Source organism: Bufo bufo, chromosome 5 (assembly GCF_905171765.1).
Source record: "Bufo bufo chromosome 5, aBufBuf1.1, whole genome shotgun sequence".
Lineage (NCBI taxonomy): Eukaryota > Metazoa > Chordata > Amphibia > Anura > Bufonidae > Bufo > Bufo bufo.
Genome location: NC_053393.1, coordinates 312,728,613 through 312,746,271, shown reverse-complemented (window position 1 = coordinate 312,746,271; position 17,659 = coordinate 312,728,613). Strand labels below are relative to the sequence as shown.

The 17,659-nt window shown below is 46.6% G+C and overlaps 1 protein-coding gene across 4 annotated transcripts in view; it reads right to left on the bottom strand.

The window, feature by feature from the left end:
* LOC121002311 (NFX1-type zinc finger-containing protein 1-like) overlaps positions 1 to 17,659 on the bottom strand; it is a 317,735-nt gene that overhangs the window by 143,154 nt on the left and 156,922 nt on the right. For all 4 annotated transcript variants that reach the window (XM_040433711.1, XM_040433713.1, XM_040433712.1 and 1 more), the window contains one exon: positions 11,896 to 12,039. In XM_040433711.1, the coding sequence (XP_040289645.1) occupies positions 11,896 to 12,039 (144 nt within the window). The remainder of the gene's footprint in view (positions 1 to 11,895; positions 12,040 to 17,659) is intronic.

Genomic DNA, 17,659 nt, shown 5'->3' with positions numbered 1-17,659 from the left:
AAAAGGAGGTAAAATTCATTTGGGTGGTAAGTTGCATGACCGAGCAATAAATGGTGAAAGTAGTGTAGGTCAGAAGTGTAAAAAGTGGCCTGGTCTTTCAGGGTGTTTAAGCACTGGGGGCTGAGGTGGTTAAAACAAACCGCAAAACCATACGATCGTGTGCAAGAGGCCTAAGGGCTTGTTTACACAACCGTATGTGTGTTGCAGTCCGTTTTTCACGAATCCGTTTTTTGTATCCATAGTGATTCTGTTTCCGTTTAGTTTCCGCTCCGTATTTCCACAAAAAATCTCTGTATGGTTTCCATATGCAATCCTTTTTTTGCGGATCGCAAACTGAAACAGAAAATTTGTAATCATTACTGTAATGTACTGTAAAGTTTGTAAACAAATGGGCATGATCTGTAAAATACGGATGACATACGGATGTGTTCCGTATGCATTCCGTATTTTTTGCGGACCCATTGACTTAAATGGAGCCACGGAACGTGATTTGCAGAGAATAATAGGACAAGACTCCAAATGCTCACGGAGTACATTCAGGTTTTTTTGCAGACCCATTAAAATTAATGGTTCCGCATACGGTCCACACAAAAAAACGAAACTGAAAAAATATACGGTCATGTGAATGAGCCCTAAGAGCGTGTGCTGAGATGAATACATCTACAAGTACCCATGTCAGACTGTCCCACAGGGAAACAGGTGAATTCCCCAGTGGGCCCCTGAGTCAGAGTGGGCCCATAGTCACCCACCTCCTGCCCAGGTAGCACATGGCACAGTACACTTACTGTTCTATATACAGATAGGCAACTTGCAGCTTATCAATCAGCCTTTGTGTCCATCTAAAAAAAACTGGGAAGATTATTTAACCCCTTCAGGACCTAGCCAATTTTTATTTTTGCACGTTGTCCCTGCCTTTCTGGAGCCATAATTTTTTTATTTTTCCAGGTTGTACTTTCTGATTTTATGGGTTTCTTTTTAATCGTGTTTCCTATACGCTAAAACTGAACTGTTACCTTCATTTTCCAGGTCAGTACGATTACAGCGATACCACATCTATATAGCGTTTCAATACTTATTTTAAAAAAAAAACTCTGAAAAGACAATTTTATTTCTTTGCATCGCCATATTCTGACCCCCATAACTTTTCTATATACATGTCTATGAAGCTTTGTGGGTCTTATTTTTTCCGGAGTGGTGTTACTACTTCTGCACCCTGTCTACTGTCTTTATTGGTCTAACCTCATGTCATCTTGTGTATTTATTCCAGATCCTCCACAATGTGCATTCCTATTCTGTTATGCAACTGTTATGTTCACATGTAATATGCCTGGTTCACCAGCAGTTGGCAGCAAACCCAGCAGAGCTGTAATTATGTAGAATAGAGCTAACCATTCCATTCTAACCCCCCTCTGTAGGGAAGTGGGCAAATCCTATTTCCTGCAGGAAGGGTGGGGACCAGTTAGAACTGGTTCTAGTGGTAGTGTGTGTGCTGGTAGGGACTCCATGTTGGAGCTTGGCTGAACATAAGCCTGACCAAAGAGTGAAGCACAGCATCATGAAGAAAGCAAAAACACTAATTAAGCTTCTCAGGACAGCAGAGTCAGATATAGCAGAGTTGAGTTTGCCTGCCATTTTAATGCTAAAGCCTGCTGGAATCAAGATAAAGCCTGAAAAAAAATAAAAATTACTCAAGTAAAGCTGCCATTGAACTTCATCTCAAGGTCTGGACTTATTCTTTTATCCCCCAATTATTCTCCCTATTTATTGCTTCGGAGCCAAAGCCTGGGGTCCAGCCGTATCAAGGTAAGAGCACCGTGACACACATAAAGAGACATTTTAGGCCACACTATATCACTCGGCATTCCTACACCTGGGTTGCGGTATAAAGGGCCCTAGGGGTAGGCGTCCGTTACCAAAGAGCACACTTCTTTTACACTGTCATCAGCTGATTCCACATAGATGTCTACAGAACCTGTTCTATTAAGCACTTGTACAAGTAGAGCCCCCCGACAGAGTAAAGATGGTGTCAGCAGTAAGTTTGTGTTGACGTCACTGATTATTTTGCCCTTTCCTCTGATCCGTCAGAACAATAACCCCCCCAAAAAAACGGATCCTTTCTGTTGAGCATCCGCCTTCACTCGGTCAGCATTTGGTCAGTAATCCGTATTGCTAATGCCAAAAAAACAGTAGTGGATCCAAAACAGAGATTACACGTGAATGGAATATTTGCATGTCTTCTGTGTTTTGTACCCACTCCTGCTTTTGGCTACCAAATCAGGAGACCACAGAGTAGCACAATGACAGAGTCTGGAGGTGGCAGCAGCAGCATGAGGAGACCACAGAGTGGCAAGGTGACATACTGTTGAGGTAGCAGCAGCATCAGGAGACCACAGAGTGGCAAGGTGACATAGTGTGGAGGTGGCAGCAGGATCAGGAGACCACAGAGTGGCAATGTGACATAGTGTGGAAGTGGCAGCAGCATGAGGAGGCGACAGAGTGGCAAGATGACATAGTGTTGAGGTAGCAGCTGTCACCGCCGGCCCTGGGAGAGATCTTAGAAGTTCTAATAGACCGTAGACTCAGGTGTCTATTTGACAGATCTCTCTTGTTTTCATTGTTGCCAACAGGTTTCCACCCCTTCGCAGATGCTGCTCATTATCAGTCAGGTGGCTCTTTATATGTTCCACCTCTTCCTTTTTTTCCAGGGCAAACTCGGACAGTTGCGGCCACAAATCCAGTTTGACTGCCCAGTAGTCAAGCGGATCTTCAATGACGGCTGGCAGGGTGCACTCCAAGTATGCCACCACCTGCTGGTTCAGGTTCTGTTCTATGTCTAACTGCTGGTGAGTACTTTCTTCATTATGCGGGTGAAAAAAACTGCTCATCAGCTACTCTAGACTCAGGCTGCTGCTGATGGAGCTGGTACTGCTCCTTCCACCCTCCCCCCCCCTCCAGCAGCCATGGCAGTGGAACGTGAGCACATAGGGCCCCCCCAGTTAGACCTGTGAGAGGATGAACGATAGCGCACATAGGCAACTGACTACATAGGATGTCTCTATAGTAGTTCAGTTTGTCCTCCCTCTCAGTGGGTGTAAAAAAGGCCCCCATTTTGAACCGGTAGCGAGGGTTTAACATGGTGGAGAGCCAGTAGTCATCCCTATGCCGAATGGGGACAATTCGTCTGTCACTACTCAAGCAAGTGAGCATGCATCGGGCCATTTGCACAAATGACTCAGAGGAACTCCCTGCCTCCATCTCCACTGCATACTGCCACTGTGTGTCAGGGTCATCTGCCTCATCTTCCTCATCTCCCTCTTGCTCCTCCGACTGCTCCTGCTCCTCATCTCCTGTGTAAAAACCACCCATTTTGCTACACATTGCTTGTGCTTCAATGCCCTCCTCCTCCTCCAGTTCAGTGGCCATGAGATGTAGGCGCCACGTCTCCAGTCCCCCGACCAGCCATATTTACCAGCATCTTTTCCAGGATATGAATCAGTGCAATGACGTTGTTCATCCTGTAGTCCTGGCGACTGACAAATAAAGTAGCCTCCTCAAAGGGCACGAGAAGAGCTGCCACTGGCTAACATCGAAGTTACACAGGGGAATACCTCTGTCTGCCTGTATCATCAAGACATCGTTTATGGCCTTTCTCTGTTCGTACAGTCGGTCCAACATATGGAGGGTGGAAAAGTCGCATATAAGCCTATGTTGGGGGACGCCAATTTGCCGCTGTAGCTCAAGGAGGATGTGCTTGGCGGTGTACGAGTGGCTGAAGTGCATATAAAGTTTCCTGGCCATTTTTAGGATGTCTTGCAGATGGGTGGAAGACTTCAGGAAACGTTTGACAACCAGATTGAACACGTGCGCCATGCAGGGCGCATGGCTCAGCCCTCCTTGACACAGCGCCGACACCATGTTCTTCCCGTTGTCGGTCACCATGATTTTGGTTTTGAGTGGTCGTGGAGAAAGCTAGGATTCAATTTCTTGATGAAGGACGCGGAGCAGTTCCTCCCCTGTGTGACTCTGTTCGCCCAGGCAAAATAGGTGCAGAACAGTGTGGTATGCTGGTGGGACACTGTGAATTGTCCCTGCAGTGGAGGCTGAGGACAAGGAGGATGAGGAGGCAGAGGTGGACATTGTCGTGAGAACGTGGAGGCGGAAGTGGCGTCACCTGGCCAAGTTGCTGGTTTGGCTGGGCAGGAACCACATTTATCAGTGGGCCATAAAGGACATATATTGTCCTTGACCATAGTTACAACTCCAAATGTTGGCTCTGCCGTGCACTTTGGCAGACACCGACAGGCTCAAGGACTGGCCCACCTTCTGTTCTACATATGTGTGTGCAGGGGTGGTACTGCCTTTTTGGCAAAGAAATGACGGCTTGGGACTCTCCACCTTGGTTCGGCACAAGCCATCAGTTCTCTGAAAGGTGAAGAGTCTATCACTTGGAAAGGAAGGGACTGCAGTACCAGCAACTTGGCCAGGAGATCATTCAGCTTCTGTGCCGTTGGATGAGTGCACGCATACTGTTGTCTCTTGGCAATCGCTTCAGTGATCGATTGCTGATGGAATGACTAACTAGGAGGAGGATGTGCAGAAGCATCAGGACCAGCAGATTATGGGAAGGACAGACAGCCTCCTTCGGCTGAGGTGGTGGAGCCTTGACTGCTTGAAATTGGGTGCATGCCACTGGGTAATGCAGCGGTCCCAGGCCACTTTATGGTGATGCTGCATAGGTTGACGCAGGGCCGTGTTACCGACATTGGCATGCTGGCCACGATTCACCTTCTGCCCACAGATTCGACAAATGGCCATATTCACCTCCCCAGGAGGCTTAACAAAAAACTGCCATACCGCTGAGTAGGTGATTTTACCCACAACACTCCACACGGACTGACTGCTATCACCACTGCCTCCGTTAACTCCTGCACCACAACTTTCCGGGCCGGTAGGCTCCTGTGAACTGGGTGGTCTACCCCGGGCACGTTTGGCTAACGTCCTCACGCTGCTGCCACCCTGCTGACTTCCGGCCACTCTACCGACTTGCTGGCTCTGCCACTACCTCACGCGCAAACTGCCACTCTCCATATCACTACTTGCCCGCCTACTGGAGGAAGCTGAGGATGTCTCCTCCGGATCTTGGCTGGGCAGTATCTGCTGACTGTCCTCTAGTAGCCTGACCTCGCTGTATAGTGGATCTGAGCCCACAGCAGATAGTACTTCTCTGGCTAAGGGAACAGAAAAGGACAGAGGCAGGTTGAGGACAGGTGAGGGCACAGTGCCTGGTCCGGGCCATGCCAACTAAGGGTTGTGTCTGACGAACCCAATGACTCTTGGCTGGGGGTGTTTGATGTCACTTGTGACGAAGTCGAAGATCAAGTCAACCATTCAAGAACCGCTGGGTTGCTGGTTAAGACACGACTGCTAGCTGACACTAGGAGCTCAGGCCTCTCAAAGTGACCCCTGCTGCTACGCCCCCTTACTCTGCTGCGACCTGTGCCTGCACCAGAAACATTTAGGCCTGTGCCCCTCCCCTGTGCAGGGCCTGTCACTTATCTGTCTGACATACTGTTAGATCAAATAAGTAAATAACAAGGAAATTAATACATGCCAAAAAGGGCTCACTTCACCACACAACGGCTAATAAGCCCCCTTTTTTCCCCATTAATACACGCCAAAAAGGGCTTTAATTTTCTCACTTCACCACACAACAGCTAATAAGCCCTTTTTCTTTTTCCCCACTAATACACGCCAAAAAAAAGGCTTTAGAACATATAATTGCGGCCGTGAATGGCAAATATATATTTTTTTTGCCACTAATACATGCCAAAAAGGGCTTTCATTTTCTCACTTCACCACACAACGGCTAATAAGCCCATTTTTTCCCCCCACTAATACACGCCAAAAAGGGCTTTAATTTCCTCACTTTGCCACACAGCATCTAATAAGCCCCTCCCCCCCCCACTTATACACAACAACAAAAAATGCTGTAGAACAGGCATGGCCAACCTGCGGCTCTCCAGTTGTTGTAAAACTACAACTCCCACCATACCCTGCTGTAGACTGATAGCTGTAGGTAGCCTGGGCATGCTGGGAGTTGTAGTTTTGCAACAGCTGGAGAGCCTCAGGTTGGCCATCCCTGCTGTAGAACATATAACTGCGGCCATGAACGGCAAATAAAGTTGTTTTTTTGGCCACTAATACAAGCCAAAAAGGGCTTTCATTTTCTTACTTCACCACACAACTGCTAATAAGCACCTTTTTCTTTTTCCCCACTTATACACACCGTAAAGAGGCTTTAGAACATATAACTGTGGCCGTGAACGGCAAATACACGCCAAAAAGGCCTGTAATTTTCACACTTCACCACAAGACGGTTAATAAGTTATAACCTCTTTTTCTTTTTCCCCACTAATACAAGCCAAAAAAGGCTTTAGAACATATAATTGCGGCCGTGAATGGCAAATAATATTTTTTTTTGCCACTAACTTATGCCAAAAGGGATTTAATTTTCTCACTTCACCACACAACGGCAAATAAGCCCTTTTTTTCCCCCCCACTAATACACGCCAAAAAAAGGCTTTAGAACATATAACTGCTGCCGTGAACGGCAAATAATATTTTTTTTGCCACTAATACATGACAAAAAAGGCTGTAATTTTCTCACTTCAACACAACAGCTAATAAGCCCCTTTTTTCCCCCCCTCTAATACACGACAAAAAAAGGCTTTAGAACACATATATACTGTATTTTTCGCTTTATAAGACGCACCTGATGATAAGACGCACCCAGTTTTCAGAGGAGGAAAATGTAGAAAAAAATAATTTGAACTAAAAGGTGGACTAAAACATTTTAATAAAATAACATATAATGTGCAAACATTACCAACAGCCATCAGCAGCATTATGAAACATTAACAATAACAGAAGAGAAAGATTTTCAGTACGACATGACCTCTAGTCATCTGAAAACCCCAAAAACTCTTCACTGCTGTCCGAACTCAGTGGCTCAATGTCAGTGGTATCACTGTCACTGGTGTCTTCATATAGGACACCATCCTCCGAACCGTCCAGGGCATTACTGATGCCACATTTTTTGAAGGATTTGACAACCGTTTCTTCCTTTACTGATTGCCATGATGACTTCACCCACTCGCAGACTTGGGTGATAGTGGGCCTCTTCATCCGTCCACTGGGTGTAAGGTCATGATTCCCAGCAGCCATCCACTTATTCCACTCCTCCCGCATGCAAACCTTAAATGGCTTGTTTAATGATACATCAAGAGGCTGCAGCTGGCTGGTAAGCCCCCCAGGAATGACCGCTAGATGAGTGTTCACGTCTTTGAACCTCTTTTTTGTGTTTTCGGTGATATGTGCCCTAAACTGGTCAAGCACAAGTAAGGCCAGTTTCTTCAGAAGCCCTCCAGGTCATTTGGACCACACTTTGTCGACCCATATTCCCATGCCATTCTCGTCCATCCACCCTTTCTCATGAACATGGACAATCACTCCTCTTGGAATCACCTCTTTTGGCATGTTCTTCCTTTTGAAAATGATCATTGGTGGCAGTTTGGTCCCATCTGCGCAGCAGGACAATACAACCGTGTAATGGGTTTTTTCATGCCCTGGGGTCTTCACTGTTACGGTTTTTGCGCCTCTCATATCAACAGTCCTGTTCGATGGAACATTGAAGGTTAATGGGACTTCATCCATATTCCCAATCTGGCTTATTTGATAGCCATTTTTCTTTCTTGAATCCAGCACAAATTTGTGAAAAGAAAGAATCTTGGACTCTTATTCTTTTGGCATTTTTTGTGCTATTCTAGTTTTGGTGCGCATAGCAAGGCCACACCTCCTCATAAATCTGTAGCACCATGATGGGGATCCAGTGAACTCGTCAATGCCTTTTTCTGCAGCTAGACGCTTGGCTTCATATATGATCATTTTGGTAGATACGCAGAAGCCATTGTTCCTATGACGTGTGATCCACTCTTTCATTTCCACGTCAATCTGTGGCCATTTTGCAGTACGCCCACGAAAAGTGCGTTTGCTTTTATCTGCTTTCTGCAGCTGATCCTCCTGTTTCCTCCACTCCCGTATCATTTTTTCTGTTGGAGGCGGCCCAAAATGTCTCTCAGCTGCCCTGTTTCCATGTTCTTTGGCGTATTTTATCACCTCCAGTTTAAAAGGGATCTTATATGAAAGCCTTTTCTGCTTTAACATCTTTCTACAGTATGGATGCAGCAGGAGACTACAGTACGGTAGTATTCTACAACAAAATACAGTAATAAAAGCATGTCAGTGTCATGGGGATACTAGCTAAGAATATCAGTGGATGACACTGTTACGGGGGATCTGGGGAGGACACTGTTATATGGCATCTGTGGACGTCACACGGTTATGGGGGATCTGTGGACGTCACACGGTTATGGGGGATCTGTGGACGTCACACGGTTATGTGGGATCTGTGGACGTCACACGGTTATGGGGGATCTGTGGATGTCACACGGTTATGGGGGATCTGTGGATGTCATACGGTTATGGGGGACCTGTGGATGTCACACTGTTATTGGTGATCTCTGGATGTCACACTGTTATTGGGGACCGGTGGATGTCACACTGTTATTGGGGACCGGTGGATGTCACACGGTTATTGGGGACCGGTGGATGTCACACTGTTATGGGGGATCTCTGGATGTCACACTGTTATGGGGGATCTCTGGATGTCACATTGTTATGGGGGATCTCTGGATGTCACACTGTTATGGGGGATCATCTCTGGATGACACACGGGAATCTGTGGATGATACACTATTATGGGGGATCTGTGGATACCACTGTTATGTGATTATAACCCCCATCATAAAGAATACACTGATGAGGGGAGTTATAGTCACATTAAATATGAACACTGTCCAGGGACTGTACCCTGGACTGTATTACAATAGCTTACGGTAACTGATATGGCTACCATATACCGTAACCCACCTCATCCATAGGAATCCACCAGTGAACTGCAGTATATGGGTGGATTCCTATGGATAGGGGGGTTATAGTCATTTTTAATATACCGTAGACAGATGCCAATTACAGAACAGTACCTGGACACTGTTTATATTATGGTAAATTTGACTATAACCCCTCATCCATAGGAATCCACCCATATTTTGCAGTACATGGGTGGATTTCTATGGATGAGGGGGGTTATAGTCATATTTAATATAGACACATGACTATTGTAGAACAGTGTTTATTTTAAATATGACTATAACCCCCCACATGCATAGGAATTCACACATATACTGCAGTATATGGGTGGATTTCTATGGATGATGGGGGTTATAGTCATATTTGGCACTTTAATTAGGGTACCATAAATTGCCTTAAGATGTCCTCACCTTGGGACTTAGGATGCAATCTATGGTACCCAGAGGGGGGTGGGGGTGTGTCATGTGACACTGAACAGTGTACCGGTAGCTGATTGGTGGAGGAAGGGGGAGCAGGATTCACCACCAATCAGCACCGGACAAGTAGAGTTGGGGTGAGTAGAAACTGCCCAGGGGGATAGGAGAAACTGCCTGCCTGGGGGGAAGGGGGGTCTGGATCCCGATTGGATACAGCAGGCTGGCGGGAAAGGGGGGCTTGAGGGGCGGCGCTTTTCCACACAGGCTGGCGGCACTATATGGAATACAGAGATGCCGCAAGCCTGCAGACATCGAGGAAGGAGGACTCAGGAGGTGAGGAGTAACTGCCGGGGGAAGGGGGGGTGGCTTGAGGGGCGGCGCTTTACCACACAGGCTGGCGGCACTATATGGCATACAGACTACAGAGATGCCGCCAGCCTGCAGACAGTTACGGTACCGGTCCGGACGCTCCAGGACTAGCTTACATGGAGGAGATCGGGCGCAGCACTTGGTCATCAGTGAAACCGCCAGCCCGCTGCTTAGTGCCGCAATGTATGCACGGGCTGGCGGCTTCACTGAAGGGTACCGTGAGTGCTGCCCGCCAGTTCTCCTGTCCGTCCTCCCGCCTGTTCTCCCGTTGTTTTATGGCAGCTCAGGAGCAGTTAGTGAGAGCTCCTGAGCTGCATTAAGTTACACATTTGGGCCACATTCGTTTTATAAGACGCACTAACTTTTTTCCTCCACTTTGGAGGGAAAAAAAGTGCGTCTTATAAAACGAAAAATACGGTATAACTGCACTGCACAAGGGCTAATAAGACACGAAGAGGTTAAGTTTGTAATACCTCCAGCAAACCTTCCTTGTTATTGGGGTCTTATTAGCCCTTGTGCAGTGCAGTTATATATATGTGTTCTAAAGCCTTTTTTTGTCGTGTATTAGAGGGGGGAAAAAAGGGGCTTATTAGCTGTTGTGTGTTGAAGTGAGAAAATTACAGCCTTTTTTGTCATGTATCCTCTTCGTGACCACACACATTTTTTTTAAATCGCATTCCAAGAGCTATAAGAGCTTTTTTTGTTTTTTCATTAATGTACTTGTATGAGGTCTTATTTTTTGCAGGACAAGTTCTAGCTTTTTATACACCATTTTGGGTACATGTAATAATTGATTAAAGCCAGCTGTTTAGCTAAAAAAAAAAACATGTTTACATCAGTAAAAAGGCGTATTAGTGGTCACTAAGGGGTTAAAAGCAGCAGTATAATGGCAATTTGGATCTGCAGTCAGTGCAGCAAGGTGTAATAGGATTGTTCCTATTATTTAGGATGTACTGTATACACCCCTATTGGACCCTGTTCTCCTTTTGTAGTGTGGAATAATTCCTCCCTATCCTTTCCCTACACTTCTAATGCTCTTTCCCTGAACTTCTGTTGAGCAAAATATAAGTTTTCAAGTCTTTCCTAGCACTTTGCCTAGTGCCTGCTAACGTCTCTCTCTGAACTAAGTACACTGGAAAATGGCTGAATCCAAGATGGCTGAGGCTATTTATAGGTCTGTAACATCACAGGGCTTGCTGGCTGCTGATACGCTGCATGCATGGCATTGTGGGTGATCCCTTGTTCCCATAGTTCCTTGCTCCTAACATGTGCAGCAGCCATTTTGGGGAAAAATGCGATTCGTTACCATGAAGCGTAAGAAAATTCTGATTCGGTGCGAATCGAATAATTCCTGAAATTTGGATTGAATTCCACTTCGTCAGCTTCGATTCGCTCATCTCGAATTGCAACCTATAACTTTGGTACTATGGAGCCCTGCCTGTGGCATGAGGCTGCCATAGCAACTGAACAGTTTCCTTGATCTCACACGGGGAGCCATTCGGTCCCTGGCAGCACAGCACTCCTTGGATTTCACTGCTCAGATGCTGTGGTCGCAATTAACTATGGTATCTGAGAGGTTAAATGTCCATCATCAGCATTATTGCCAATCACAGACATTGCCTCCAGATGTGTGTAAAACAACATCTTTAAAGCCCAGACATCCATGCCTGTAAAGCGGTTGTCCTGAAGTGGTTAACAAACTACCCACATTATTATTATAGATGCACTCTATGTTTGAGATGGCTTAATTCCCCACCTGCCTTCTCAACATCTCGCAGGGGCCCCATCTGTGAGGACAACTACTCCAGAGATCCTGCAGGGTCCTAGGCCACAGAAGAGTTGCAAGCAACGGTGTATTAGTCAGCAGCATGATCAAGCGACCGAGCTAGCAAGACTCTGCTGCAAAAGTGGTGGGAAACATGCAGGACTTCTGACTCTGCTACAAAACCGATATCCTGAACAGAAACCTAATGGATTCCACTATAGTGTATGGGGTCTGTACACTCAGTTATGTGACAAATCCATCCTTTCCGTTCTTCTGCTCCTGTGACTGAAAGGTGAGCGCAGATGTGAACAAGACCTTAGTTTAGTTGATTCAATATTTATAAATCGATTATATTACCTTTTTTAACATTAGACTGCGGAAATGATGAGCTGGTATATATTTTTCCAGTATGTTTTCATGAAGAACTCCTTTAGTAGCATTTTGCAGAAGTACTGATTTCTGAATGAGCTTGTTCTGAATTGATTTCCTTTCATCTGATAACTAAAAGGAAACAGAGATGTCATCAGCTTGGTTTTAAAACAAAATATCTCTAGGATTTATTGTTTTACTAATATTTCAGGTAATGCTTATTTATCCTTTTTCAGCTATGATCCTAAAGGCTCATGCATTCAGCAGAGTACTGTACACAGAGCCAGTAAGGCAGGTGGTTATCACGACCGGCGTGCCGATCACATACGTGACGCAAAGGGAGGGAAAAGGGAAGGCCCTGTCCAAGGGAGAGGGAAAGATGGTAATTCCTAACTCACCTTGAGGCTGGCACCTGACTGCCCTGACGTCCCTAGACGGGTTTCTCACCCGTATGCCGATCACGTGCCTAAACCCTGGCTTTCCCTAAGATGAGCCCTAAGTAGTGAATAGGGCGGTGGGGACACTAGTCCTCACCACTAACAGTAAAGGAAAACACCAAGGAGAGGACAGACAATACAGACAAACATATAATCCCAGGTGGGCGACAACAGCGGACAACAAAAGCCCAACAGGGATCCGGAGGGTAACGCTCTTGAACGACAACCAGGAATCACAGCTACACAGCTCCAGTGGGTCAGTATAGAAGTCCAGGCAGGAAGCTCTATATCTGGCAACCAGAGAAGTGGGAGGGAGAATATAAGGAGGTCGGGAGTGACGGACAAAAAACAGCTGAGGAGAAGAAGCTACGGATCCCTGAGTGAGACTAAAAGGATTGCAAGGCAAACACAGAAAGCTACCATTAAGAAACAGCGCGATCTTTAGACATAGAGCGCGCAGACACCCGCTGCGACTTCCTGACCCCGGGTATGACGGAGTCAGACGTGGCTCTTGACACCCTCGTGACAGTGGTATGGAGAAATCAACTATAAAAAAACTTTTAGAAAAAAAATACTGTATGAAATACAGGATTTTATGTCACGACCCGGAGGCTCCTATTGCATTCTCAATCTTTACTGAAATCCATAGCAGCAAAGAGAAAAAACCACAAAAATGAACCAACAAAACCATCCCCACATGGGGTAACCCCTCCCATAGTCCAGTCCATAAATAGAACCTCCCACCGGAACTCTTCCTCTTTCTTTCCTGCTTTCCATGGCAGATAAGTATATTTTTATGGCTCAGACCTATTCACTGCTTTATTGCTTTTGAAGTGTTTAATTCCCAGTTTTTTCCTATATAGCTCTAATTATATATACAGTGGGGGAAATAATTATTTGACCCCTCACTGATTTTGTAAGTTTGTCCAATGACAAAGAAATGAAAAGTCTCAGAACAGTATCATTTCAATGGTAGGTTTATTGTAACAGTGGCAGATAGCACATCAAAAGGAAAATCGAAAAAATAACTTTAAATAAAAGATAGCAACTGATTTGCATTTCATTGAGTGAAATAAGTATTTGAACCCTCTAACAAAAAAAGACTTAATACTTGGTGGAAAAACCCTTGTTTGCAAGCACAGAGGTCAAACGTTTCTTGTAATTGATGACCAAGTTTGCGCACATTTTAGGAGGAATGTTGGTCCACTCCTCTTTGCAGATCATCTCTAAATCCCTAAGGTTTCGAGGCTGTCTCTGTGCAACTCTGAGCTTGAGCTCCCTCCATAGGTTTTCGATTGGATTAAGGTCCGGAGACTGACTAGGCCACTCCATGACCTTAATGTGCTTCTTCTTGAGCCACTCCTTTGTTGCCTTTGCTGTATGTTTTGGGTCATTGTCGTGCTGGAACACCCATCCACGACCCATTTTCAGTTTCCTGGCAGAGGGAAGGAGGTTGTCGCTCAGGATTTCACGATACATGGCTCCGTCCATTTTCCCGTTTATGCGAATAAGTTGTCCTGTGCCCTTAGCAGAAAAACACCCCCAAAGCAAAATGTTTCCACCCCCATGCTTGACGGTGGGGACGGTGTTTTGGGGGTCATAGGCAGCATTTTTCTTCCTCCAAACACAGCGAGTTGAGTTAATGCCAAAGAGCTCTATTTTGGTCTCATCAGACCACAGCACCTTCTCCCAGTCACTCTCTGAATCATTCAGGTGTTCATTGGCAAACTTCAGACGGGCCTGCACATGTGCCTTCCTGAGCAGGGGGACCTTGCGAGCCCTGCAGGATTTTAATCCATTGCGGTGTAATGTGTTTCCAATGGTTTTCTTGGTGACTGTGGTCCCTGCTAATTTGAGGTCATTAACTAACTCCTCCCGTGTAGTTCTAGGATGCTTTTTCACCTTTCTCAGAACCATTGACACCCCACGAGGTGAGATCTTGCGTGGAGCCCCAGAGCGAGGTCGATTGATGGTCATTTTGTGCTCCTTCCATTTTCGAACAATCGCACCAACAGTTGTCACCTTCTCTCCCAGCTTCTTGCTAATGGTTTTGTAGCCCATTCCAGCCTTGTGCAGGTCTACAATTTTGTCTCTGACATCCTTGGACAGCTCTTTGGTCTTTCCCATGTTGGAGAGTTTGGAGTCTGCTTGATTGATTGATTCTGTGGACAGGTGTCTTTTATACAGGTGACTAGTTAAGACAGGTGTCCTTAATGAGGGTGACTAATTGAGTAGAAGTGTCTAACCACTCTGTGGGAGCCAGAACTCTTAATGGTTGGTAGGGGTTCAAATACTTATTTCACTCAATGAAATGCAAATCAGTTGCTATCTTTTATTTAAAGTTATTTTTTCGATTTTCCTTTTGATGTGCTATCTGCCACTGTTACAATAAACCTACCATTGAAATGATACTGTTCTGAGACTTTTCATTTCTTTGTCATTGGACAAACTTACAAAATCAGTGAGGGGTCAAATAATTATTTCCCCCACTGTATATATACACTTCTTTTATTATAGGTATTATTTTTTCCATGTTTATATTGTTTTGACATTGTCTTTTATCTCATTTGATTGCCGTTTGGTACTTTCTGTTTTTTTCCCTGTTCCTGTTCCCCCTGGGGGCTTCTGTCCGCCGCTTTTGCCGTCTTTTCTGCCCGCCTTGTGCGGGTTACTTATCCGTCCTCCTTCCTTCCCCCCTTCTTGCTTTACTCACCTCAGTGTCTCCGGCGCCATTTCTTCTGTTTCCAGCTCCGTGCGCTTCTTCTTCCCGAAATCTCGCGAGCCGCGAGATTTCGGCTACAGCGCCCGTCCTCTCGGCGGCTCCGGGATTCTCGGGCGCCATCTTGAGCCTCCCTTCTGCCGGCTTCATTTTGCTTGCCGAGGAGTGGGCGGTCTCGAAATTTAGCTCCGGTTCCCGCGATTGCCGGGGGCGGAGTTTTTATATCTACGCCTTTTTACAGCGATACTTCTACTGTGCGGTCAGTTTGTCTTTTATCTCCTGGAGTGACTAACTCCCACCATGTCTCTACCGGCGCAGACCTCCCCCTCTGCATCCTCCTCTGCCTTAATTCCTACCCCTGCCCCAGCTGATGCCCATTCCAACCTTCCCTGCCCCAATCTTCTGCATTACAGCAATCAATTGCAGATGCTATTAGCAGTGCTATGGGCTCCATGTCCTCTGTTATATCTCAGTCTATAGCCCAGGCACTGAAGTCTCAGGCCCCTGCCCCTATTCCTCCTGCCACTAATGCCTCCAGAATTACTGAATCTGATAGCCTAGGTCTATCAAAAGATTGCGTGCTTGGTTCACGCAAAAGAGCCTGCCCGTGCCAGGTGGAAAAAGCACGCCCCTGGAAATCCGCTCGGGCTCAGCCAGTCCCTAGTTCTGACTCAGAGTTGGAGTCCGAGGAGGAGGCTTTGAGTGACGGCCATAGTGCCTCTGATCTTGACCTTGATGAGGTCCTAGTGGAGGATGAGGATTTTGTTACTGAAATTCCTCTGTCACGACCTTCGACTAGTATGGCCCCTGAGGCAAATGGGTCATCTCTTAATTCCCTTACGGACCCTTTGGGCAAACCCTTATTTGACCTGGACAGTTTGCATCATCCGCGGTCTGCGGAGTGGTTACCCACCCCGCATGTGGCCCGATATTTGGGACAGGGTGAGAAAACCCCTATCTAAGGAAACTCGCAACAAATTGAAGGTGGAGTGCCCACGCCCCCTTGTCCTGAACAAGGTGTGTGAAACTCCCAATGTGGACCCTAAGTTGGTCCAGTTTTTAGCCAAGACTGGCTTTAATCCCCGCAGAGGCCTCGATTCAGCGCTATGTGCCTGCCAAGATAAGCTCTTGGATAGCTTAGGTCCCTTGACCAAGATTTTTGAGTTGGCTGAATCAGCCAGATCGGAGGGCACCCCCATTGACCCAGATGAGCTGCGTGGCTGGGCTCAGCGCGCCATCTGTATGGTTGGAAACGTAAATTCTTCACTTTCCATTGAGCGGAGGAAGGCTATCCTCATTAAGATTGAGCCGAAATTATCCAACATGGCTCTTACTGAGTCTGGCAAGGAGGCACAGGGGCTCCTGTTTGGTGATACCTTTATCAAGGACCTGGGCAAATTTGTCGGTGCTTTTACTGCCTTAGATAAGGCTCAGAGTTCCATGCGGAAGGTTTTTCAGGGGAGAGTCTCTTCCAGGGCCGGCAGTTTCAGGGGCCGTCTGTCCGGCCGTGCCCACTTCCAGACCCGTGGCAACGGTCGAGGCCCCTTCAATCAGCGCCCGGTATTCCAGGACCAGAGACAACAGTCCTCATTCTTTCCGTCCAGGGGTTCCTCCGGCAGATCCAGATCCTTTAGAGGTTTCTCAGGATCAAGATGTCCTCTCGGTAAGTCACCTAAATCTACTGTCTTTTTCAACCCATTGCATAGGGGGCAGACTCCATCATTTTTTGAATGCTTGGTCCCGCATCACGTCCGACCCGTGGGTCCTCTCCACGGTCCAGGGGTTTCATATAGAGCTAATAGACTCTCCTTTATTCCTCCCAAGTCCACGCCCGAGGTTTCTGTCGAGACAGTCCCTACATTGCTTAGATACGGAGCTCCAATCTCTCCGATTAAAGGGGGTAGTAGAGCGTGCCCCAAACCCCGATGGGGGAATCATCAGCGACATCTTCTTGGTCGAGAAGAAAGGAGGTCAGTTTGGACCCGTGATAAACCTGAAACACCTCAACCGTTTTGTACGTTACCGCCATTTCAAAATGGAGGGCATCCATCTGCTCAGGGACCTGCTTATCCCAGACGATTGTATGGTGAAGTTGGACTTGAAGGATGCGTACCTTACGGTTTCCATTGCTCCGCCTTCCAGGGATCTCCTTCAATTCCTGTGGGACGGGCAGGTTTGGAGGTTCAATTGCCTCCCTTTTGGCCTTTCTTCAGCTCCTTGGTGTTTCACCAAACTGATGAGTCCGGTGGTAGCATGGCTCCGCCTCCAGGGTGTTCGTCTGATAATCTACCTAGACGATATCCTTATCTTGGCCCAGTCCCCCTCCATCCTCCTGGCTCATCTGCGAATGTCAATTTCCCTGCTCACAGACCTGGGGTTTATCATCAACACCGAGAAATCATCTCTTCGACCTTCCAGATCCATGGAGTTCCTGGGTTTCGTGGTGGATTCTTCCACGCAGACTCTTTATCTTCCAGGACCGAAGGTCAGGTCCATCCGCAAGGAGTTACGACATACAGTCGTGGCCAAAAGTTTTGAGAATGACACAAATATTAGTTTTCACAAAGTTTGCTGCTAAACTGCTTTTAGATCTTTG